This window comes from Elephas maximus, chromosome 23 (assembly GCF_024166365.1).
Source record: "Elephas maximus indicus isolate mEleMax1 chromosome 23, mEleMax1 primary haplotype, whole genome shotgun sequence".
Classification (NCBI taxonomy): Eukaryota; Metazoa; Chordata; class Mammalia; order Proboscidea; family Elephantidae; genus Elephas; species Elephas maximus.
The window spans coordinates 47,003,877-47,029,383 of NC_064841.1; the positions used below are offsets into that span (position 1 = coordinate 47,003,877).

Sequence of the window (25,507 nt, forward strand, 5' to 3'; positions counted from 1 at the left end):
TCACGGTATAGGAAGAGTTGGTGGCTACCTAATAGCATGGACTCACAGTGACAGTGGCCAGGAGGCCCTCTGGCACATTGGCTACAATGATGCCAATGAGGAAGATGATGGAGTACAGGACAGGATACTTCATGGACACTGCGATGATGAAGAAAATAATGCCAATGGAGACGGCCACTCCTGCCACAATATGAACAAAATGCTCGATCTCAATGGCAATGGGTGTCTTCTCATTTCCAACTCCTGAAGCCAGTGAGGCAATTTGTCCAATGATGGTGCGGTCACCTGTGTTGATGACCATGCCAGTTGCTGTGCCTATAGAGGAAGTAGACATTTTATTCCAGGGGTCCTCAGCTATAAGAGGAACACAATCTGCTTTATAGTCCTCTCTTTGGTGGCTTACATGATCAGTTAGTACATGACATTACAGGACAAAACTCAGTTCTCTAGGCTCTTCAGTTTCATGTTTTCTCGGGGAAAAGCTCTGTTAACAAGAGATGGTAAAAAGACAAAAACATAAGGCCTAAGGAGGGAGAAGTGCATATGGCCCTTACAGCCAGCTGGACTTACCTTCCAGGCAAGTCGTAGAATAGAAGCCAATGTTCTTTGTTTCCAGGGGATTGTCATGAGTGAAGTCACAGGACCGGGACTGGGGCTCTGATTCCCCAGTGAGAGATGAGTTATCCACCTAGAAGAATTTTGAAAAAATGTTCAAAATAAGGTTTTCTGCCTCACATATACTAAAATCAGTAAAGCCAATAAAATGCCAACTAGTTACAAGCTTGATCCTTAGGAGCACCCCATGATGCTTACCTTGCATCCCTGAGAAGACAGCAATCTGATATCTGCAGGAATCTGGTCTCCTCCTTTAATCTCCACTATGTCCCCCACCACCAGCTGCTCTGAAGGGATTGTTTTCTTCTCTGCATCTCGGATGACAAGAGCTTGCTAGGAAAGAAAAATGTGACAGATGTCTCAAATCCTGAAATGATGCTAATCCCTCTCCTTTATCAGAAAATGCTGCTGTAGGCAGATATAGCAAAGCCAGAGACACAGGCCTGGTGGACAGGGAGTGACAATTATGGATGAATTACACTGGCTGTCATGTACAGGAAAAACATTGAAGGTGAAGCCAAAAAGTTCAATGATTTTGCTAAAGTAGGGAAAACTTGAACAAGGTGGATTTCATGCTTTTTATCAAGGAACGAGGTATGCTTTGCATCCACAATCTTTCCTCCAGCTGTCAGTTTTCTGGGCTAGGGACAAGCCAGTTCTCTGTTCTGTGTCAACAGCAGTTGCATGGACTCCCTAGAGGATACACAGCAGAAGTCCTGTGTGAAGTGGAGAGCACTACTTACCCACACTGACAGCATCTAGGGCAACATGCACTGAGCTCAGGAATAGGAGCAAGTGGTCCCAGAAAAAGAATTATAGGTTGATCTCCTTGGCCGCCAGTGAACATGTCCTGAACTTCCACAGTTTACTCCCTGAATCACCAGAGTAAGGAAGTTGTTCAAATGGTTCACAAATGCTTCAGAGCAGTAGCAGAAGATGTGGTGCAATGACTAATGTTTCTGTCTTACTTTATTCTTGACAAAGCATTTTCCTATATCTTACTTCATTTCATCATCCCAAAATCCTATGAGGAAACGGGAATCCAGGGGAGTACGTAACTTGCTCAAGATTTCTCAGACAGCAAGCGATAGGGCCAGGGTTTGGCATAGATGGTCTACCACCAAAACCCTGCTTTTTTCATTAGCTCATGCTTCTTCATATGAAAGTAATTCAGACACTAGAAGATGGCTGGACTACTCACCTGAGGAATCATTTTACTGAAGCTGGCCATGATGTTGGTGCTTTTTGCCTCTTGGTAATAAGCAAATATACCCGTTAAAATAACAACCAGGGCAAGTACGGCACCCAAATACACCTGAGTGATGAGGAGAGGAGTCAATCAGTAAAACATATGATAGTAATGAGCCAGATCCTAGGACTAGATCTCTCCACGGAAAGGTGAGGCACATGACATTACATGCCATAAAATGTACCTGTGTTAAATGTACAATTCAAATGATTACTTAGTTAAATTATTAGATTTTTAAACTTAATCAAATTTACAGAGTTGTGCAACCATCACTAGAATCAGGCATTAGAACATTTTCATCACTCCAAAAAGCTCACTCACCTGTGCCTGTTGGCATTTGACCACCCCCGTCCCATCCTCAACTCCAAGCAACCACTAATCTGTTCACTGTCCCTACAGATTTCCCTTTTCTGGACATTTCAAGTCTTTTGTGTGTGGTGTCTTTCTCTTAGCATATAGCTAGTAAATTCAATTTTCTAGTTTTGGCACCAAGTTCTCAAAAGCCATAGAAGCTCTCCATATTTAAAGGAGAGAATCAGCTTTGAGGAGAAAGATCTCAAAAATACCTGGACACAGAGTTTTTTTTCCTTAGGGACTCACAGTGCTTTTTCATTTTATATTTTTTTAATTTATGCTAATACTGCCTCTGAGACATTAGGAAGTCAGACATAATTCTGTTTTACACGTGGGACAATAATTCATTTTCTACGGCCCATGCAGTGCTCAGTGGCAGTGTCCTGACTCCAGTCCAGTTCTCTGCCCACTAAGGCCTAAATTCATGGTTTTGTTCTCCCCTGTTCCCAAGTCAGCAGAGCCATGTGGCGGATCAGCCAGGGCCTTACATTGTCTAGGGATGAGGATGGATTGTTGGAGTACTCAATTCCATATGCAATCCAGCACAGGATGGCTCCGACCCACAGGAGAATGGAGAAGCCCCCCACCATCTGCTTGAGGAACTTGACAATCTCTGGGGTCTCCTTGGGAGGGTGGAGGGCATTGGGCCCATCCCGAGCCAGGAGCTCTGCAGCTCTTGCACTGGAGAGACCCTGCAAAGGCCAAGCAAAGACAAAACAGGAATTAGATAGTTTTTTCTCCCTAAGGGGTTGGATCAGGTTTCTGCGGGTTTTGGTTAGGTGTTAATGTGCCAGCATAAAAACATCCTGGGAGAAGTGGACAATTGCCTCAATCCCCATCTCCCCCATGTTTAAAGAATATTTAATGCTTAATATGACCCAGGTGTGATTTTAAGTGCTCTACACATATTTATTCATTTACTTCTCAAAATAACCCTATAAGGAAGGTGCTATTATCATCGTTGGAAACTCTGGTGGCGTAGTGGTTAAGTGCTGCTAACCAAAGGGTTGGCAGTTCGAATCCACCAGGTGCTCCTTGGAAACTCTATGGGGCAGTTCTACTCTGTCCTATAGGGTCACTATGAGTTGGAATTGACTCAATGGCACTGGGTTTGATTTTGGATTTATTATTATCATTATGTTATGGATGTGGAAATTGAGGCACATAGAGGTTAAGTAACCTGCCCAAGGTCACCCAGATAGTAAATGGTAGTGCCAAGATTGAACCCCAGTAACCTGGCTCCGGAGTCCAAGCTCTTAACCACTATGCTCTGCTAAGGAATTTTTTTTTCTTAGAGATTTATCTAGAGATAGATGTATCTCTGCTACGGCGGAATTTGAAATGTGGAAGCTAGTCACCAGGGTTAAGGGCAAAGCAGTAAATCCAGAAAAGACATATCACCTATTCTGGGACTTCTATATAGCACACCTGCTGCCATCGCGGCCCTGCAGGACAGCGTAGAACTGCCCCATAGAGCTTCCAAGGCTGTAATCTTTAGGGAAGCAGACTGCCACATTTTTCTCCCTAAAAGCAGCTGCTGTGTTGGAACAGCTGACCTTTAGATTAGCAGCCAAGTGTCCAGCTACTGAGCCACAGGGCTCCTTTTCTATATAGCACAGCATGGGTGCTTTTCTACTTTTCCACATATCCACCCTGAGCTCTTGTTCATCTTTTTGTTGTTGTTGTTATTTATTTTTATTGTGCTTTAGGTGAAACTTTACAGCTCAAGTTAATCTCTCATAGAACTATTTACACACATATTGCTATGTGACACCAGTTGTAATCTCTATAATGTGACAACACATTCCCCCTTTCCAACCTGGGTTTCCCATTTCCATGCAACCAGCTCCTGTCCCTTCCCACCTTCTCATCCTGCCTCTGGACAGGAGCTACCCATTTGGTCTCATGTATCTGCTTGAGCTAAGAAGCATACCCCTCAGGAGTATTATTTTATGTTTTATAATCCAGTCTAATCATCACCTGAAGAGTGAGCTTCAGGAATGGTATTGGTTCTGGGTTAACAGAGCATCCGGGGGCAATGGCTTCAAGGGTTCCTCCAGTTTCAGTCAGACCATTAAGTCTGGCCTTTTTACATGAATTTGTGTTCTGCTTCACATTTTTCTCCTGCTCTGTCAGGGCAGTCATTGGTGGTAGCTGGGCATCATCTAGTTCTTCTGGCCTCAAGTGGATGGAGACTCTGGTTTATGTGGCCCTTTTGTCTCTTGGGCTATTATTTTCCTTGTGTCTTTAGTGTTCTTCATTCTCCTTTTCTCCAAATGGGTTGGGACCAATTGATGCACGTTAGATGGTCACACACAACCTTTTAAGGCCCCAGATGCCACTCACCAAAGTGGGATGCAGAAACATTTTCTTAATAAACTTTATTATGCCAGTTGACCTAGATGTCCCCTGAAACCATGGTCCCCAGACCCCCACCCCTGCTACTCTGTCCGTCGAAGTGTATGATTGTGTCCAGGACACTTATTAGCTTTTGCTTTGGTCCAGTTGTGCTGACTTCCTCTGTACAGTGTGTTTTCCTTCCCTTCACCTAAGATGGTTCTTGTCTATTATCTAGTTAGTGAATTTCCCTCCCCACCCTCGTAACCATCAAAGAATGTTTTCTTCTGTGTTTCAAACTTTTTTTGAATTCTTAGAATAGTGGTCTCATACAATATTTGTCCTTTTGCAACTAATTTCACTCAGCATAATCTTGTTCATTTTAACAGCTACAAGTTCTATTCAACCTTTGAGTCCCAAACACAAAGTCACTTTCTGTCAGAGCTTTCCCTGGTGCTGCATGCTGCCCACAGGTACATGGAGGTATACTCACCCTCTTCTGAAATCTTGCACCATCAGTCATAGGGTTTTTTTCTTCCCACAAACTACCCTTTATTTGGAAAGTCTTGTACATAGTTTTTTAAAAAAATATTATGAGCTACTTAAAGGCAAAGACTATGTATGTATGTCTTATTCATCCTGGGGTCCTCTATAGGGTCAATGGAGACTCTGGGTTGCATAAACAGTTAAGTGCTTGGCTACTAACTGAAAAGTTGATGGTTGTAACCCACTCAGAGATTCCTCAGAAGAAAGGCCTGGTGATCTGCTTCTGAAAGGTCATAGCCATAAAAACCCTCTGGAGTACAGTTCTACTCTGAAACATATGGGTTGCCATGAGTTGGAATGGATTTGATGGCAACTGGTTTGGTTTTTGGACAGGGCCAATGAAATCTCTGGGTGGTGCAAACAATTAAGTCTTCGGGTGCTAACTAAAAGTCTGGTGGTTAGGGTCCACCCAGAGACACCCTGGAAGAAAGGCCTAGAGATCTACTTCCAAAAAAACAGCCATTGAAAACCTTGTGTGTCACATGAGTCTGAGAAGGACCTAATACATTTTCTGTAGCAAAACCACAAATATTTGTTGAATAACTGGAATTCAGAGTAATCAGCTTAATATCATTATGCTTCATTTGTCATAACCGTTCTAAATGACTGTTGAACATTTCTACATGTGTTCCAGAGATATTTGAAATAACAGAATTCAAAATAAAACTCATCATCTTCTCCTCCCTACTGCCTTCTCTTATCTCTCACCTCCCCCCACCTTTTCACCTGACCAGACCTTCTCCTTCTCCTGCATTCTCTAACTGGGTTAATTCAATTAAAGATTCATTCAAAATACTGTAGCAGTCTCTTCCTCATCAAGTATTATTGGTTATCTCTCTGAAACATCTCTTGAATCTGCCCCCTTACTTCCCATCTTACTGCTGTTGTCCTGTTTCAGATCTCCTTCTCACATGTCCTGGATTATTTTCCCATTCTTCTAGAATCTCTCCCTTCCATCTCCCACTTAAAAGAAAAAACAACAAAATCTTCTACCAGAACTGTTTTTTGAAAATCAATGTTACCAAACCACCTCCCTGTTTAGAAATTGTGCACCTTATACACTTAAAATAATCCCTATTCCTTAGTTTAATATCAAAGTGCTTGACAGTTTTACCCAATTTACCTTTCTCCCACCCTCATTTCTATCTCATCTCTTCCCTTTCCACACACTAGGTCCCAGTGACCCCAGATTGCTCTCAGGGTCCAAATGCATTCTGTTCTTTTTGGCTTCCTGGGTACTCTGCCAACTTAAATTCTAATCATCCTTCTAAGCCCCAATGCAAACTCTGTATCACCTAGGGAGCCTGCTCTGGTCCCTCTAATCAGAATTCACCATTCTCTCAGCATATTGTTTAAACCTTTCATTAGTCATTTAAGTGGAATACAGTGGACGTTACAATATTTTTGTACACATCTGTCCCCCCCTACAGAACTGCTTACTCCTTAAGATTGGAGATCATCTTGTTCCTCTTTGTTCAGTCCAGTTGTCTGCACATAGTACATATTTCTGTTGTACATTCAGTATCCAAACCTCATGGTATCAAGACACCAAGACTTGAATTTTCATTTGAATTAACAGCAGAAAGCAGTACCTTGTGAGGTGCCTGTGAGTACACCACTGTGCTCCTGGCGAGAGCCTCCCTTCTTGCAGAAGGCAAGGACAAGAAGGGTCCTAGGACTGTTACTCTTTAGTCTCACTTTTTAGCCCTGGTTTCCCCCTTTCTCTGACAGGAAGACCACCATGTACCACAATGCTTTGTGAACACATGGATTAAAAGCAACCTATAACTGTGACAGTAAGGAAAGTAATAGTATCTTACCATAGCTTTTCTGCAGTCACAGTAAAAGGATCATGTATGACCAAGTGGATAGCTCAGTGAAAGGGCCTTGGTTCAGACATACCAACTCTCTGAGACTGGTCAGCTCTTCTGCCACATTCTAGGCATGTGGACTACTGGTGTTCTCAAAGTTGCTACCATAGGTCTAAAGTGACATCTATTTTTCTACCCACACTGAGCACACAACCTTTCCATTTATATGGTCAGAGGGCTTTTCTTGACCCCTGGTTCCTGATGACTTACCGTAATGATGTTTGTTCCATATTTCTTTTCCAATTCCTCACTGCTGAGTTTGTGGTCATCCTGAAATCCATGAATGGAAGAATACAGTGAATTAGACACTTCCAACAAAAGACCCAAACCCTGAGCTTTGACCAGCCTATGAAAGCTGGGAGTAGTGCTAAGGATGGGAGAAGGGCCAGGAAGTGTGGGAGAAAAAGAAAAAACTCCATTTTGTCAGGTGGTTGTTGCAGTAGGGGAAGGACACTGCTTCAGGAGAGTCTTGTCCTAATTCATGGGCTAGGTTCCTTTCCGGCCATCCATAAAGAATTCAGGCTTAATTTGTCAGTTACCAAGTGGTAGCTGTCCTTAGCTTTCATCAACAAAATAATGCACAGCACCTCACTGTTGATCTCCAGCACATGTCAATCCTAAGATACTTTTCTTCCAGGTACTATCTGAATATTTAATTCAGACCTAAATTCTGAGATGAATTGAGGATAATGAGCAACACCAAACCAGACCCTCTGCATCCTACTCAATGACTTGCTTGAGCAACAACCAGGATCCTATGTTCTGACAACTCCTTACCCATGCCATCCCAGCTGGGTGTCTCTGGCACTAAGAAGCATGCCTTCCCTTTCTCAAGGAATGGAACTCAGGTAGTTGCCCAGTTAGAGAAATCCCACAGACTAAAAACATGCCAAATAAATACCAGTACGGCCCATACCTACTAATTCTATCATGGAATCATTAGACTGTTGTTGTGTGATGCTGAGTTGATTTCGACTCATAGTGACCCTATATGAAAGCAGGGCTTTTCACTCTCAGCACTATTGACATTCTGGACAGACAACTCTTTGCTGTGCAGGGCTGTCCTATACATTGTAATGGTTAGTAGCATTTCTGACCTCTACCCACTAGATGCCAGCAGTATCCTCCTGGGAGTTGTGACACACAAATATGTCTCCAGATATTGCCAATGTCCCCTGATGTTGAGGTAGGGGAATCACCATTTCTCCTCCATTGAGAATGACTGGGTTAAAGACTAGGAGTTTCTTCCTGTAGCAGAAAACCCAGGGTTAAGCCTTTCTTAGGCCACTTAGAAAACCCACCACTTAGAAGCATCAAAGTTTATTATTCATCCTTATGATTGGTTCTTGAATGCTTGATTGACTGAAACAAATATTTATGCTGGGATTGGTACCAGAATCATGTCTTTTCTTAATTATGTGGAAGAGTTTCATGTTGCATTATAAGGTTAAGCCTTCCAATAAAAGATCGTTTTTTTGCTTCTTGCCCTCTCCTCAGCCAGATTCTGCTTTGCTCATTCATTCATTCTAATAATTAATTGAATGTGATATTGCCTGGGACTCAAAGGATTAAGGCACAGTCCTGCTTATTCTTTTGAGGTTCACAGATAAACAACCAGCACAGAGAACAGCACAGTATGCTAAGCTCTGGACAGATACCACTAAGGGATGCTTAGAGCCGTGGTTTGCGCTCATGGACCTTATACTTGGAGAAGGGTAGTGCTGTCAGGCCAAATACCTTTCTTCCTCCCCCTAAGCCTGGGCTTCAGGGAGGAGTGCCCTCTGTTGGCCAGCATTATAAACCAAAACCAAACCCAATGCTGTCAAGTCAATTCCAACTCATAGCAACCCTATAGGATAGAGTAGAACTGCCCCATAAGGTTTCCAAGGAGTGGTTGGTGGATTTGAACTGCCTACCTTTTGGTTAGCAGCCAAACGCTTAACCACTGGCACCACCAGGGCTTGGGTCATTAACCCAAACCAAACTGTTGAACTGATGCCGACTTGCTGTGACCCTATATAGACCTGTCGATATTTAAACAGAAGCCAGGAAGACTTTAGTCGTCATCAACATTCTAAGCAGGGAGAAGCCAGAATGCAAAATCATCCCAGCACTCTGTCACAAACTAAAGAACTCTGGCGAGAAGGGTGGGGAAAAGGAGAGAAAGATGCTCCTTTCTCAGCAGGGAAGCAGGAGAACACTTTGGCTGATGATGTGGAAATTCTTTCACTGTATTGTATATCTTCCCAAAGTGCTCAAAAAGAGAGGTTCTCATGGTAATAAATAGGCATATAATAGATGAACATATATTCATGTTGTAAATTGCAACTCCAAGAAAGAGTAGATATGTTTCCAATTTTAAATGCTAGGGATAACACAGGAAATAATTCCTATTTCTTTAGTATTCACTATGTGCCCAGTCCTGCTTTATCTCATTTGGAGGTAGGCATCAGTTTTAATTTCTATTTTACAAAAGCGAAAAGAGAAGCTTAACTCAAACTAGGATTTAAATTCGGTTAGTCCATTTCAGGGCTTGTATTCTCAAATGTCTAGCTATCTACCTTCTTTCTTATGGGGCATGATATACCCAGAAACCTATCAAGGTCTAGTGGCTTTGGTTGTCCTCCTGAATAGGCTCTGATTCAAATAGTTTTTTACTGGCTAAGAACTGTCAAGCGGTTATTTCTATCTCACTTAAACAACCAGGGAAGAGATAGTTTGGAGACTTTCCCCTTTGAGTTCTACCTGGGAGTGCCTCCAAGCAGAATACAGGAATCCTGCACAGGGCATGACTCTGGGGCAGATGTTATCACACAATATTTTTCTAAAAACAAGAAAACAAATCTCAAGGGAATTTTCAGATCCTTGAGCTGGATTTTTTTGTTGTTGTTGTTAGAGGGGGAAGCTCTCAGGAGGGCAGCAGTCAGTGGGACCCATTTGACTTCAGGCTACTGACCAGATCAAGTTCTTCCTTAATCTCCTCTATCTGGTCATTCTTTCTGAAGTTTGAGCACTTGTTTTTCAGGCCCCTGTACTTCTCCTTGCCATCCCGCTTGTCTGTTTTCTTGATGTCTTTTGTTCCACTGAGTTCCACAGAGTAAATTTCTGGTGTTTTCTGAAAGAGAAACAGGGATGCAGTATTGGCCCCAAGTGGATTTTCTGAAGAGGTGCTGAGCCTCCTCCAGTGAGGGGCTCTCTGTGGGTCAGGGACATGCAGGGACAGGGAATGGAGCCCCTCCCCCCTTTTCACTCCCTTGGTCTGGAGAGGAGAGCTGGAGGAGAAAGGGCTGTGGACAGTTTCTCTCTTCCACCTCCAAGCAACAACTCCCTACCCCTTTCATTTCTCCATTTTCATCTCCAATTTATAGGGAAGGTTGGGTGGGGCAGGCCTGCAGGGCCTCTCCTTAGGGTGACTCTCCCTGGGGTGGGGCGGGTGTAAAATTATTTTCCCCAATTCTAGACAAGATCCTTGCAAGGAGTCCCAAGGTTTCCCTAGTGCCTTGTTCCCACAGGACACACCGGATGTGTTTCCTTTCTTGGGTAGGGGAATGCCCATTGAGCTAATTAACCTCACCAATCCGGGCAAGGCAGGCCTACAGCTGCAACTCTTCTCAGACTGCGTTCCATCCATTTAACCCCCAGGCCCACCCCCCTCCCACATACCCACCCCACTCCCGTCCCGCGCCCAGCGCCGTCTTCGAAACAGGCACCCCTCCGGTGCTATACGAGCTGGCCTAGAACCCTATGGCCCCTTCCCCCATATTTCGATTGGGGGTCCGAACCTTGGGCGTTTTGCGGCTGGGAAGGGTCACTCTCCAGCGTGGGGGAGATAACCTGTGGTGAGGTCAGAGCACGCTCCAAACCCTGACAGCCCGCAGTTTCTACCCCTCCTTCTGTCCCCTGGGACGCGGCATTTCTTCCCCGTTGTTCCCGAGATTCCACCCCCTTCCCCGGGCCTCGCCAGCACTTCTTGTGGGGCGCACGCACCTTGCCCATGATGCAGAGGAGTGGATGCCGGTTTGGGCGAGGTCGGCAAGGGTCCTGGCGACTCCGAGGCGCGGAGGTCGGCAGGGCGCTCAGTGCCTGGGGCGCTCAGGGCAGTCCCAGCGGCTGGCGAGGTCAGCTGAGGGACGGTCACTGCTGGGATTTAGCGAGTCTGGAATTTGCGCCCTCTCTAGTGGGAATAGCCCGGCCTGCGCGCTTTTAAACCTGCGCGGCCCCGCCCCCCGCACCTGCCCAGCCAGCCTCGGCCCAAGCCAGGGGCGACGGGAGCGGCTGCGGAGACGCGGCGCCCGGAGGCGGGCAGAGGACGGAGGGAGCTAGGGCCAGAGGAGCCGGGCGCGCCCGCCCGCGGGCTGGGACTCTGAGCCCAGGAGCAGAGCTGGCCGGCGAGGGGGCGAGAGCCTAAGCAGCCAAGCGCAGTCTCGGTGGCCAAGGCCCAGCCCCCGGCCCCCAGGCGAGGCTCCTCTGCAGGCTTTCCTGAAAGTTGACACTTGCTTTTCTTTTTGAAACTCAATTTGCTTACCAAATAATTTATAAACATATAACAAGAAGGGGAAAATGCTATTCCCAGCAGCAACTGCTCTCTAACAAAGTGTCCTGGTAACAAAAGGACACTTTGTTATCGGAGAATGGATTTCTTTGGGCAAATGTGGGCCTCAGTCAATTTGGGAGTAACAGAGAAAGACTTGGAGGAGTTGCTGAATTACTCTGCAGAATCCAGATAAGATCTGGATCTTATCTGCTGAAACAATTTTGGAGGGAGGGAGAGGGGAAGAGAGATGTGAGGAGGTGGAGCAGCCTGAAAGACTGTGAGGGTGGAACCTCCAAGTTCAGAAAGACAGAAGATTCCTGAGAAGGCTGCCTGGTGGGTAAGGCTGAATATGTTTGCTGTGTGTGATGGACACTTCACAATCCCACCCTCCCTCTCTCCCTTCATCCTTCTCTTTCCTCTTTATATTTGGAAAGGACAGACTTTCTCCCACTGTGGAGCAAGGACACCACCAACAAGCCACTTCTTAACTAAACCTTAAGAGAAAGGAAGACTCCAGGGGACATCAGTTTCACATATGCACGTCACAGGATCTTTAGAGTTGGAGAAGACATTAAATGCTTGTCCAGACTCAAGCAGCAATGGACTTCTTAGGAAGGTCTGTGTTGTACCTTCCTTACTCCCTCTCCCCTGGAGAATGTGCTCAAAGGAGAGCTTAGCAGATGAAGGTAATGAGCGAGATAAAGAATTTATAAGAAATGGATGTTCCACTGCTTGCTGGGAACCCAAGATAAGGGGCTTTGTTGGCACAGGTGGCTGCTGCTTCCATCAACGGTTCAAGCCCCCACTCATACTCTTTGGACAGATATAAAATAGAGAAGCATGATGCCCAGAGAGATGTCCTTGAACTCAAGTCCAGGTCAAGCTCTAAGAGCAGAAAACCAGGTTTGTGAGGACTTGACTGGAGGATAGGAGAGTGAGAGATAGAGAGAGGAGTGGGCTAAGGGAAAGTTGACCTTATAGACTTAAAAATTAATAAATTATACTCCCCCAGCCACTTGGAGAAGATTGCTACTTATTCCTCTTGGTGACAAATTTGGAAAAGTGTTACTACCGAACTGGACAAACACGTTTCCATTGTCAGTTTCTCTGGTCCTGTAAAGTTTCTGGGCTTCTGCAAGGGACCAGGATCAGCCACTGCTCCAGTTCTGTAGGCCATCAGGTGCCCTAAGAGTGCTGACATCTACCAAAGAAGACAAATGGGACCACACCCCCATGCCCTCCCTAACCCCAGAATCATTCCATTGCTGTCAGTCATCCTCTCCCAGGGTCTGCATGTCCCACTCTGTCTTGAAGGCAGGGGAAGTCCTTCTCACTTCCCTGTGGCCACAGGTATCTGTGATACAGGCACCTGGATGAAATGGGTTTCCCCTCAGGAACACCAGCTCAACTCTTTTTGTCCCCAGGAGCTATCATCCACATAGTTCTGGGCAATGGACCCTGAATCCACCCACTTCTAATGGGTTGGCTGTAAAGCTAGGCTATGACTTAAACTCGTCCTCCGCCCACATCCCTCAAACAGCAGCTTCTGCTTGAGGCTGGGCTTTCCTGTCTTTTGAAAGAAGCCTACCCATGCCAAGGGTCTTTTCTGGGACTGTTTCAATTGACAAATATTATGTATTTGAGACAGGCTGACATGATGTGTAGAAATATTCCTAGATCATTTTTAATCAATTCATTCTTAAAGTATTTGAAATGATACTAGACATAGGGGGTGGTGGGGAGAAATGGCACTAAAATTATGTCATTATCTGTCCTCTAGGAAGTTACGCTTGAGTTGGAGAGGCAAAATTAATGAATAAACAATAGTAAATGACCCAAGAGAGAAAATAATGTGGCACTAAATAGTATAGAGTCTAAGGACTTTACAAATTTAAAGGAGACAATTCTTTGGGGGAGATGGGAAGATTTTTATTACTTAAAATTATTCAGATTACTTTTCTGTTCCTTTGAACCCTTCATGAAAGGTGGGGAGAGACGGAAAGAGTTGCTGAGTTAGAGCCTTTTGTTTGTTGATTACTCTTGGTGCCTTAAAGGCATACCTTGTCCAGCCACAGTCTAGTGGAAAGGGATGTCCTTCAGCTGGTTCATGAGATTTGAATTTGAGCATTCAAAGTACACGGAAGAGAATCAAGGTGATAGTGGGAAGAGCAAAATTCGCTTCCTTCTTCACATCTGGGTTGGCCGGTGCCTCATCTCCCCACCCCTTCTCATCCTTTCTGGATTCCTCTCCCACACACACTTGATTTTTCCCCACCCACAAGCCTCCCCACACACCTGTGTCCAATCATCTTGGCCAAACTATGACTAGACCAGAGTTTCTCTACTGGCTGAAGGCCTCCTGGAGTTGGAGTTAAAATGAAAAAAAAGAAGACGAAAATTCAGCTAAGCATTTTCTGTTTTCATTTGTAATTAACCTAACTAACCCAATGCCATTGGGTCAATTCCTATAGGACAGAGCAGAACTGCCCTATAGGGTTTCCAGGGAGTGGACTGGTGGATTTGAACTGCTGACATTATGGTTAGCAGCTGAGCTCCTGACCAGTGTGTGGCACCAGGGCTTCTTTTATATTGATAGGAAATCCTAATATTAACATCCTGCAGAAAGGAAACCTGCTTTTCAGAAAATAGCACTTATACTGTGGTGATGATCCCACCTGGGGCTATTAAAGACAATGAGGAGACTGTAGAACAGTGGAGGCTTTTAGAATCAGATAAAGGCCTTCACGAGAATGAACAGAGGCCATTGGAGGCAACCTACAGGGCACATGAACATAGCTCCATAAAAAAGTAGCTATTAACTGGGATACTTTAGGTTAATATAGTATTTATTCTCTGTGACATATTTTGGGTAATAAAATGCTTTTTTCAGAAAATTACCATTTTCCTTTTAAAAGGTGATTGAAAAAAATTTACTGCATTTTTAATCTTAGAGGAAAACAGATTTTCCCCGTATGTGTCATCTCCACCTTTATAATGGAAGTGAATGACATAAATGATATTAGTCATAAAAGTATACTGAGTTACCTTTGTAACAATTTGCCGTTCTCATGAGTGAGGGGATACCTTCTGGTCACCAGCTACAGCACTCTCCAGAGTTAGGGAGCAAAAATCAGATACTCTAATATTTATTTATTCTTGAAATAGTTATTAGAGGCTTGTTATATTTGTGTAGCACAAGTCCTTCCTCTGAAAGACTTGTTAGGGAGGTAAGACACATCACCCCCAAATTAGAATATTAACACAGGACATGTCACAAGCTAGTGAATGATCCAATGCTGAGTCAGTGGTGCAGGTACGAGGGTTCTAGAGGAGCAGAGGAAGGAATGAGCTCTGTGAACTGGAATGATGGGGAGCTTTTTGAAGGGGGTCAAGCTGAAGTGATTTCTGAGGAAGGTAACCTTTAGACTCATAGAGTTGAGGGCAAGGGAGGTGTATGCTCTGGGCCATTGAAAAGGGGTTGGAGAGAAGCAGAGAGGAGGGGGATGGCTCCCACAAAGATGCAGAAGTAGGAGTGGGAATGAATATGGAAATCAGGTAGACCTGGGAGCTGGAACAGAGGGACTCATCAGGAAGTAGCAGGAGATAAGGCTGTGAAGATAGGACTGTGCAGGACCGTCAATACCTGAGCTCGGCAATTGGGTTTTTTAGCCTTTATGCCTTGGGAAGCCATTGAGAATGGGAGCAGTGTGATTGAAATAATGTTTTGGGGAAGGTGAGAGGTTCTACAGCAAAACGGGAGCTCCCTCCTGACCCTGAAGTTAGGGGTTTGCAGTGTCCTGGCATGAGTCCAGCTCCCTTTGCCCCAGACCCTCCCTGTGAGCACACTGCAGCCTGGCAGGGCAGTTGGCTGCTTCTCCACTTGTACTCCAGCAACCCAGCTGCTCCAGAATGTCCTCTCTAAGCAATTGTTATTGAAGATATAAACTCCTTGTTCTATCAAAAGTCTTCAGACTCCAGGGAAAAGGCAAGTGGTGGCCATCCAATTTAAGTCAGAAAAGTTTATTCTGACTTTTCCCCTCCTATCCCCCCTGTAAATGTTTTTATTTCTTTAGTGTTTCCAGGGTAAACTGAGATATTATAAGAACTGCGTGGTGGAAAGGGAAGCTATGGTATGAAATAGTATAATAAGAGACATAGGCTGCCTCATCCACAAAGATTAGCTTCAGTCAATAATAACTATGGTATGTTGGAATTCCCAAACAACAATGTGAGTTAACTAAAAAAGTTAAATTTGAGATTTTGATGTTTTTTCCAGTGATGTTAATACAGCTGTATATTTAATCATCCCAGATTTTCATCTTTGATCTGTCCCTTGTGAGATGCCTGCTTAGGTTTTGGGTGAATCAGAAGAACAACTTTATCCATATGTTCCATATATACCATGCATAGGTAATGAGCGCTTCATTATCTTGTTTGTTTCTTACTCTCTAATGTTCTTTAAATAATTTTCTGTGATAGCCCAGCATCTTAAGTCAGTTTGAGATAAGTTGGTTTAGCTCTAAGAACATATCTATTCTGGTTAGCTCTAAGAACATATCTATTCTGGGATCAGCACTTCGAAAGAATAAAAATTCACTCTATAAGCAAATTGGAAAACAAGAGCGGGAATAGCCTACATTCCTGGGCTCCTTCACACCATCGTTAGCTCATGCTATAACCCAGTCAGAAGTTAAAAACAAGACAGAGACTTTAGGCATTTTGAACACATATTTGAGGAAAGAAAAAAATAAAAAAAATGATAAACTGCGCTATCAAGAAACAACAAGGTAGAATGAGATACTACTTCAGCCCTATTAGCATTAAAAAACCTGTAATATTGAGTTGATTTTGACTCACAGCCACCCTTTAGGATAGAGTAGAACTGCCCCTTAGGGTTTCCAAGGATCAGCTTATAGCAATGATTAAAAAAAACAAATACAAACAAACAAAAAACATAGGAAAATAATAGGTGTTGGTCAGGTTGTGGAGAAACTGGAACCCTCATCCATTGCTGATGGGAACATACAGTCACTGTGGAAAACATTTTGGTGATTCCTCAAAAAGTTGAACACAGAACCGTATGATACAGAAATCCCAATCCTAGGTGTATGCCCGGAAGAAGTAAAGGGCAGGAACGCACACAGAAACCTGTACACCAGTGTTTATTGCAGCACTTTTCACAATAGCCAAAAGGTGGAGACAACCTAAATGTTCATCAACATATGAATGGATAAACAAAATGTGGTACCAACAATACAATGAAATATTACTCAACCATAAAGAGAAATGAAGTCCTATTACATGCTACAACACGAATGAACCTTGAAAACAACATGCTGACTGAAGCAAGGCAGTTGCAAAAGGACAAATATTGTATGATCTTACAATTTCATACAATGTATGAAATAAGCAAATATATAGAAACCAAAGACTATTAGTGGTTACCAAGGATGGGAGTGAGGGGAGGAAGGGAACTTTTTGCTTCGGGGCATTGAGTTTACGTTAATGTTGGTAGAATGATTCGGCAAAGGACAGTGAGAATGGTTGCACAACTTGAAGAATGTAGTCAATGTCACTGAATTATACCAGTGGATATTGCTGAGATAGTGTATGTTTTGTTATGTATATTTTTACCACAATGAAAAAGCTAGGGTGGGGAACTGGCAGTTGTTTGACTGCAAATTCTACTGTGAAGTTCAACCAAGAGGGGGTGAGTAATTGAGGTTGTGCAGTTTTACCTGCCATTCAAACAGAAGATGCAGCACATCAGACCTGTTCTGTAAAGTGTGGCTAGAAGCCTGCGGAGCCCAGAAATGTTAAAAGCCCAGATGAACCACGTGGCACCCTCAGCAGGGTCTGTGTAGGAGGAAGCAATGGGACATCTATAAGTGATCTTAACCGTCACGGTCAAAGTGTTCCTTAGGAAATAAAGCCACTGGCTGCTGAAACATGGTATGTTTTAATTAACAGGCAACCACAATGATTACAGGCTGAGAATCAGGCAGAATGAAGAATGGCAGGACAAGCTGCATTTAGTTAACTTACTGATGCAACAGAGCGGGACCTAACTGTCTCAGGTATATGAAGAAAATAAATTAAAATTGCATAGAGGGACTGCTTACCACTGAAATTTAAACTTGAAGGCATTTAAGATTATATAATACTGAAGTATTTTATTTGTTGCTAGTCGGCCCCTGATTCATGGTGACCCCTTGTACAACAAAATGATGCCTGGTCTTGTGCCATCCCCATGATTGACCACAGATCAGGACCGCACAGTTTTCGTTGGCCGATTTTCAGAAGTAGATCACCAGGCCTTTCTTCCTAGTTCGTCTTAGTTTGGAAGCTCTGCTGAAACCTGATTAGCATCATAACAACTTGAAGCCTTCACTTACAGACAGGTGGTGGCTGCGCTTGGGGTGCATTGGCTGGAAATTGAAACCCAGTCTCCCTCACAAAAGGAAGAATTCTACCAACATCCCCCAAAATATTTTACTTAGGTTCTTTAAAGTGTCTTCTTAAAACAGAGTTTGTATAAAAAGACAGTATACCTATAAAAAAAAAAAATTATAGTGGGATTTAAATTGGCCCTGTGAAGATGACAGAGAGTGAATTAAAGAGCTTTCAAGGTCCTTCCCTGTTTTGTAATGTGAATCCTGCATGGAGTCTTGTTTCAGAGTCTTGGTGAAGCTGGTATCTTCTTAAGTCTAATGGCTCAGTTGTCACCAGCTTCCAGGAACCATTTTGTTTTCGTCCAAGAGTCTTCTTAGACTGTGGTCTGACCTTTTTCTTCATCCTAGTCTTCCCTCTTAGAGCTGTCAGATAAAATACAGGGCACTCATTTAGAGTTGCATTTCAGAAAAACCACAAATAATTTTTTACTATGTCTCAAATATTGCATGGAACATACTTATACTAAAAGTTATGTATTGTTTACCTACAGTGCAAATTTAACTGGATGTCCAGTATTTTTATTTGCTTGCTCTGGCTACCCTACTTCCTTTAGGTGCTTTAGGGGACAGTCCTTTGCAGCTGTCAGCAAGCACATCTAGGGACCCAGCCTCAGCACCACTTGTCTGCTCGTTTCTAGGCCAAACATTAAAATAAAAACAAATTTGAAGCCCACATGGGCTAGGCGTCGATTTGAATGAGTGTGGGAGTAAGATTTCTTCTTTTTTAATCAAATATCTTTTCAGCCAGAAGATTCTTGCCTCTGTGCAGTGCTTACATTCTTAGACCCAAGGAGAGTGTGATGGGAATTCAATGTACTCTCGATTTTTTGGAGGTAACCAGCAGAGGGAGCACATGCTAAAATGACACACCAGGCTTGGAATGCAATATGAGATCATCACCATCAAGGCCACCTGGAATCGCTCAGGCACCAAGAATTTATAGAACATCCACAGGTCACATAGCCATGTGCCAAATTATTCATTTCTGGCTGATCAAAGGACAACTTAAGACAAATCCAAAACAAACAAACCAAAAAAAAAAAAAAAAGTTAAAGAAACAGTAAAAAATTCTAACTATAATCAACACTAAGAAACAAAAACCAGAAAGCCTATAACAAAACATGCATAGTGAATGTTCCCATCTCCTGGGGATGGGGAGGATTCGGAGACATCATCTTCAACCTTATGTGCCTCTCTCAAAGCTTGCTTCTTCCGTGAAGCATTCTCTGAATGACACAGCTCATCTCACACTCTCTTCTCCAAAGGGCTAAAGCATCTGTAGTCTTGATCTTGCAGTTTTTGACTGTCTCCTTTAGTCTCCCCAGCTAGGATCTATGTTCACTGAAGCCCAGGGCCATGTCTTCTATTCCTTTTATGTCTCTCACAGCCACTGCTACAGTAACTGGCATGCAGTGGGTCTCTCTATATCTGAATTCTCTTGAAGAAAGTGAACAATATGGTTTATTTAATTTTTTAAAATAATTTTTATTGTGCTTTAAGTGAATGTTTACAAATCAAGTCAGTCTCTCACACAAAAACCCATATACACATTGCTACACAATCCCAGTTACTCTCTCCCTAATGAGACAGCCCGCTCTCTCCCTCCGCTCTCTCTTTTTGTGTCCATTTCCCCAGCTTCTAACCCCCTCCACCCTCTCATCTCCCCTCCAGGCAGGAGATGCCAACATAGGCTCAAGTGTCCACCTGATCCAAGAAGCTCACTCCTCACCAGCATCCCTCTCCAATCCATTGTCCAGTCCAATCATGTCTGAAGAGTTGGCTTCAGAAATGGTTCCTGTCCTGGGCCAACAGAAGGTCTGGGGGCCAAGACCACTGGGGTCCTTCCAGTCTCAGTCAGACCATTAAGTCTGGTCTTATGAGAATTTGGGGTCTGCATCCCACTGCTCTCCTGCTCCCTCTGGGGCTCTCTGTTGTGCTCTCTGTCATGGCAGTCATCGGTTGTAGCCGGGCACCATCTAGTTCTTCTAGTCTCAGGATGATATAGTTTCTGGTTCATGCGGCCCTTTCAGTCCCTTGGGCTCATAATTGCCTTGTGTCCTTGGTGTTCTTCATTCTCCTTTGATCCAGGTGGGTTGAGACCAAATGATGCATCTTAGATGGCTGCTTGCTAGCATTTAAGACCCCAGACACCACTCTTCAAAGTGGGATGCAGAATGTTTTCCTAATAGATTTGATTATGCCAATTAACTTAGATGTCCCCTGAAACCATGGTCCCCAGACCCCTGCCCCTGCTACGCTGGCCTTCGAAGCGTTCAGTTTATTCAGGAAACTTTTTTGCTTTTGGTTTAGTCAAATTGTGCTGACCTCCCCTGTACTGTGTGCTGTCTTTCCCTTCACCTAAAGTAGTTCTTATCTACTATCTAATTAGTGAAAACCCCTTTCCAACCCTCCCTCCCTCCCTCCCCCTTCTCATAACTACAAAAGAATGTTTTCTTCTCTGTTTAAACTATTTCTCAAGTTCTTCTAATAGCGGTCTTATACGATATTTGTCCTTTTGCAACTGACCAATTTCACTCAGCATAATGCCTTCCAGGTTCCTCCACGTTATGAAATGTTTCACAGATTCCTCACAGTTCTTTATCAATGCGTAGTATTCCATTGTGTGAATATACCATAATTTATTTATCCATTCATCCATTGATGGGCACCTTAGTTGCTTCCATGTTTTTGCTATTGTAAACAGTGCTGCAATAAACATGGGTGTGCGTATATCTGTTTGTGTAAAGGCTCTTATTTCTCTAGGATATATTCCAAGGGATGGGATTGCTGGATCGTATGGTAGTTCTACTTCTAGCTTTTTAAGGAAGTGCCAAATCGATGTCCAAAGTGGTTGTACCATTTGACATTCCCACCAGCAGTGTAGAAGTGTTCCAATCTCTCCACAGCCTCTCCAACATTTATTATTTTGTGTTTTTTGGATTAATGCCAGCCTTGTTGGAGTAAGATGAAATCTCATTATAGTTTTGATCTGCATTTCTCTAATGGCTAATGATCCTGAACATTTCCTCATATATCTGTTAGCTACCTGAATGTCTTCTTTAGTGAAGTGTCTATTCATATCTTTTGCCCATATTTTAATTGGGTTATTTGTCTTTTTGCAGTTGAGTTTTTGCAGTATCATGTAGATTTTAGAGATCAGGCACTGATCAGAAATGTCATAGCTAAAAACTTTTTCCCAGTCTGTAGGTAGTCTTTCTACTCTTTTGGTGAAGTCTTTGGATGTGCATGGGTGTTTGATTTTTAGAGCTCCCAGTTATCTAGTTTTTCTTCTACATTCTTTATAATGTTTTGTATACTGTTTATGCCATGTGTTAGGGCTCCTAATGTTGTCCCTATTTTTTCTTCCATGATCTTTATCATTTTAGATTTTATATTTAGGTCTTTGATCCATTTTGAGTTCGTTTTTGTGCATGAAGTGAGGTATGGGTCTTGTTTCATTTTTTTGCAGATGGATATACAGTTATGCCAGCACCATTTGTTAAAAAGTCTGTCTTTTCCCTGTTTAACTCTTTTGGGGCCTTTGTCAAATATCAACTGCTCCTATGTGGATGGATTTATGTCTGGATTCTCAATTCTGTTCCATTGGTCCATGTATCTGTTGTTGTACCAGTACCAGGCTGTTTTGACTACTGTGGCAGTGTAATAGGTTCTAAAATCAGGTAAAGTAAGGTCTCCCACTTTTTTCTTCTTTTTCAGTAATGCCTTATTTATCCGGGGCCTCTTTCCCTTCCATATGAAGTTGGTGATTTGATTCTCCATCTCATTAAAGAATGTCGTTGAGATTTGGGTTGGAATTGCATTAAATGTATAGATCGCTTTTGGTAGAATAGACATTTTTATAATGTTAATTTTCCTATTCAGGAGCAAGGTATGTTCTTCCACTTATGTAAGTCTCTTTTGGTTTCTTGCAGAAGTGTACTGTAGTTTTCTTTGTATAAGTCTTTGACATCTCTGGTAAGATTTATTCCTAAGTATTTTATCTTCTTGGGGGCTACTGTAAATGGCATTGATTTGGTGATTTCCTCTTCTATGTTCTTTTTGTTGGTGTAGAGGAATCCAACTGATTTTTGTATGTTTATCTTGTCTCCCAATACTCTGCTGAACTCTTCTATTAGTTTCAGCAGTTTTCTGGAGGATTCCTTAGAGTTTTCTGTCTATAAGATCATGTCATCTGCAAATAGAGATACTTTTGACTTCTTCCTTGCCAATCTGGATGCCCTTTATTTCTTTATCTAGCCTAATTGCTCTGGCTAGGACTTCCAGCACAATGTTGAATAAAAGTGGTGATAAAGGGCATCCTCGTCTGGCTCCTGACCTCAGTGGGAATGTTTTCAGGCTCTCTCCATTTAGGGTGATGTTGGCTGTTGGCTTTGTATAAATGCCCTTTATTATGTTGAGAAATTTTCCTTCTATTCTTACTTTGCTGAGACTTTTTATCTTGAATGAGTGTTGAACTTTGTCAAATGCCTTTTCTGCATCAATTGATAAAATCTTGTGATTCTTGTCGTTTGTTTTATTTATATGATGGATTACATTATTTGTTTTTCTAATGTTGAACCATCCCTGCATACCTGGTATGAATCCCACTTGGTCATGGTGAATTATTTTTTTGATATGTTGTTGAATTCTATTGACTAGAATTTTGTTGAGGATTTTTGCATCTACATTCATGAGGGATATAGGTCTATAATTTTCTTTTCTTGTGGTGTCTTTACCTGGTTTTGGTATCAGGGATATGGTGGCTTCATAGAATGAGTTTGGGTGTATTCCATCCTTTTCTATGCTCTGAAATCCTTTTAGTAGTATTGGTGTTAATTCTTCTCTGAAAGTTTGGTTGAGCTCTGCAGTGAAGCAGTCCGGACCAGGGATTTTTTTTGTTGGGAGTTTTTTGATTACCTTTAGAATCTCTTCCTTTTTATGGGTCTATTTAGTTGTTCTACCTCTGTTTGTGTTAGTTTAGGTAGGTGTGTGTTCCTAGGAATTCGTCTATTTCTTCTAGGTTTTCAAGTTTGTTTGAGTATAGTGTTTCATAGTAATCTGATACGGTTCTTTTAATTTCAGTTGGGTCTGTTGTAATATCGCCGCTCTCATTTCTTATTCAGGTTATTTGCTTCCTCTCCTGTTTTTCTTTTGTCAGTTTGGCCAGTGGTTTATCAAGAACAATATGGTTTAAAAGTATCAATTTAAAAGGAGATCTCACAATCTCCCTTGGTCATGTTTGATTTCAGCGATTCTCTCGCAATTTGGGAAGTTTTCCTATTAAATAACTTAAGACACTCACTATGAGGCTAAAGTTTATTTCTAGATATGTTTCATCTATTTCTGATGAAATAGAAAAAAAAAAAAACGTGGTTTTGATTTTTGTGAATCCTCAAAGATATTTCTTTCCAGCATGAGATAGAGTTAATGCTTTCTTCATTATTTAATACTGAATTGAGAATCTGTAGACCTGAATTCCCTTCCTGGCTCTCTCATTTGCTAACTTCATTTGCTTGGGAATATAGTTAATCTTTTTGTGCCTTTGAACAGCACACGAACTGGACTAGATTAACAATGCCCAAACCTGAAGGAGCATTAGTATCTCCTGGGAAGCTTTAAAAATTCAGATTGTTGGGTCTATGATGGTATTAAAAAAATTAATTTCCCCGATGCAAAGAGGGAGAGACTATTTTTCATTTCTTAGAGTTTTTACTTAAAAAAAACTTCTAAGTTTTTTCTCTACCTGTTTTGAAATGTACATAATTTGTTTTAAAGGCTAAACGCAGTTCTGACCAGTTTTATTGGAGTCTGTAGGGGGTGCGAGGTTTAAAGGAGCTTTGTTACTAACCAAAATGTTAGTGGTTGGAGTTCACTCAGGGGTGCCTTGGAATTAAAAAAAAAACCCCTGCTGTCAAGTTGGTTCCAACTCAACGATCCTATAGGATAAAGTAGAACTACTCCATAGAGTTTCCAAGGAGCAGCTGGTGATTTGAACTGCTGACCTTTCCAGTAGCAGCCGAAAGGTTAATTACCGTGTCACCAGGGCGCTGCCTTGGAATAAAGTCTGGTGATCTACTTTCTAAAGGTCACAGCCACTGAAAACCCTATGGAGCACAGTTCTACTCTGACATACATGGGGTCTACTCCGACACACAGTTGGCGGCAAGTGATGCCAATTTTACAACACAAAAGTGTTTCTTCAAGGACCTAGGTGCCATTCCTTTGAAATGCAATCATCAGGAAAGATACTACTCTGTCTTCCACTGTCTGTGCTGGGGTAGGAGACTAACTTCTAAGGGTGCCCTGCTCCAAGTTACAAAACTACCTCCTGTCTTAAAGGTATGAAAAGTTTATTCTTCTTTTTGGATAAAGACAATTAAGGAGCATAGGTGGCTACCCCAATTACTAGATGAACTTAGGATGCATTATATGTAAGAAATGGTGCTTTTAAATTTTCTATTTGAGGACTAATTATCATTTGGAGTTCCTAGGAGGTGTAAACAAATATTAACTGAAAGGTTGGAGGTTCCAGTCCACTCAGAGGTACCTTGGAAAAAAGGTCTGGTGATCTACTTCTGAAAAATCAGTCATTGAAAACCCTAGGGAGCACGGTTGTACTCTGACACACATGAGGTTGCCATGAGTTGGAATCAACTCAATGATGACTTGTTTTAATTACCGTTTATCTTAAAAGATATATGACTATGTTGCATCTACTTGGCTACAAAAAGGGCCAGATTCCTTTCTGTCTTCGTGATCTCTTGTGGATTGCCTGTGATGCATCACATTCTGGTTTAATATTTATTCAACGGTAAAATCGTTTTTGTTCTCTTCTACCTTTGTGGACAGGTTTTCTGGGTTGGAAACAGATTTTGTCTTTAATTATAATTTCCCCAACAGATCTCACACCCAAATGAGTCTGGATAAGTCCTGGAAGTTTATTTTTATAAAGCCCCCAGGTGATTCTTAGAAACCAGTGAGTGTGAGAGCCACTGGACGAGAGCTAGAGCCCTGGTGGCACAACAGTTAAGAGCTCCGTTGCTAACCAAAAGATCAGCAGTTTGAATCCACCAGCCATTCCTTGGAAACCCTATAGGGTCACTATGAGTCAGAATCGACTCAATGGCAATGGGTTAGGTTTTTTGGGGGCTAGAGCCCTGGTTCTCAAACTCGCTGCGTGTACTTATACTGAGACCATGCAGAGATTCTCATGTAATTGATCTGGTGTGACCTGAGGTTGAAATGTTTCCCCAGGTGGTTCTCATCTGCAGCCAAGGTAGAGGACTGTACTAGATGTTCTGTAAGATCCCTTGCGGCTCTAATGCTTTGTGGTTTGAGAACTCTCACTTCCCTTTGCCTTTGTAAGTACTTATGTGGTGATTTTATTGCATTTAATTACAATGTAGTGGTCTGCTATTATAGCTCTGCTAACACCACCATTATAGCTATAAGAGCAGACTAAGGGATTTTCTTTGCTCTTTGGCTAATGGTGTCACACCTACCCCCTGATAAAGGGGTTCTCATATTGATAAAAAGGATAGGGTATGGA

General features: G+C 42.6%; 1 protein-coding gene across 1 annotated transcript in view; it reads right to left on the reverse strand.

The window, feature by feature from the left end:
• The window catches only part of LOC126066325 (potassium-transporting ATPase alpha chain 2), a 32,909-nt gene extending 21,780 nt beyond the window's left edge, over nt 1-11,129 (reverse strand). The window contains exons 1-8 of the mRNA XM_049867300.1: nt 10,960-11,129; nt 9,929-10,087; nt 7,183-7,242; nt 2,707-2,910; nt 1,817-1,930; nt 814-948; nt 571-688; nt 47-315 (exon numbers count right to left, since the gene is read on the reverse strand). Of these exons, the coding sequence (XP_049723257.1) occupies nt 47-315; nt 571-688; nt 814-948; nt 1,817-1,930; nt 2,707-2,910; nt 7,183-7,242; nt 9,929-10,087; nt 10,960-10,968 (1,068 nt within the window). The 5' untranslated portion in view covers nt 10,969-11,129. The remainder of the gene's footprint in view (nt 1-46; nt 316-570; nt 689-813; nt 949-1,816; nt 1,931-2,706; nt 2,911-7,182; nt 7,243-9,928; nt 10,088-10,959) is intronic.
• Between the last annotated feature and the right edge of the window lie 14,378 nt (nt 11,130-25,507).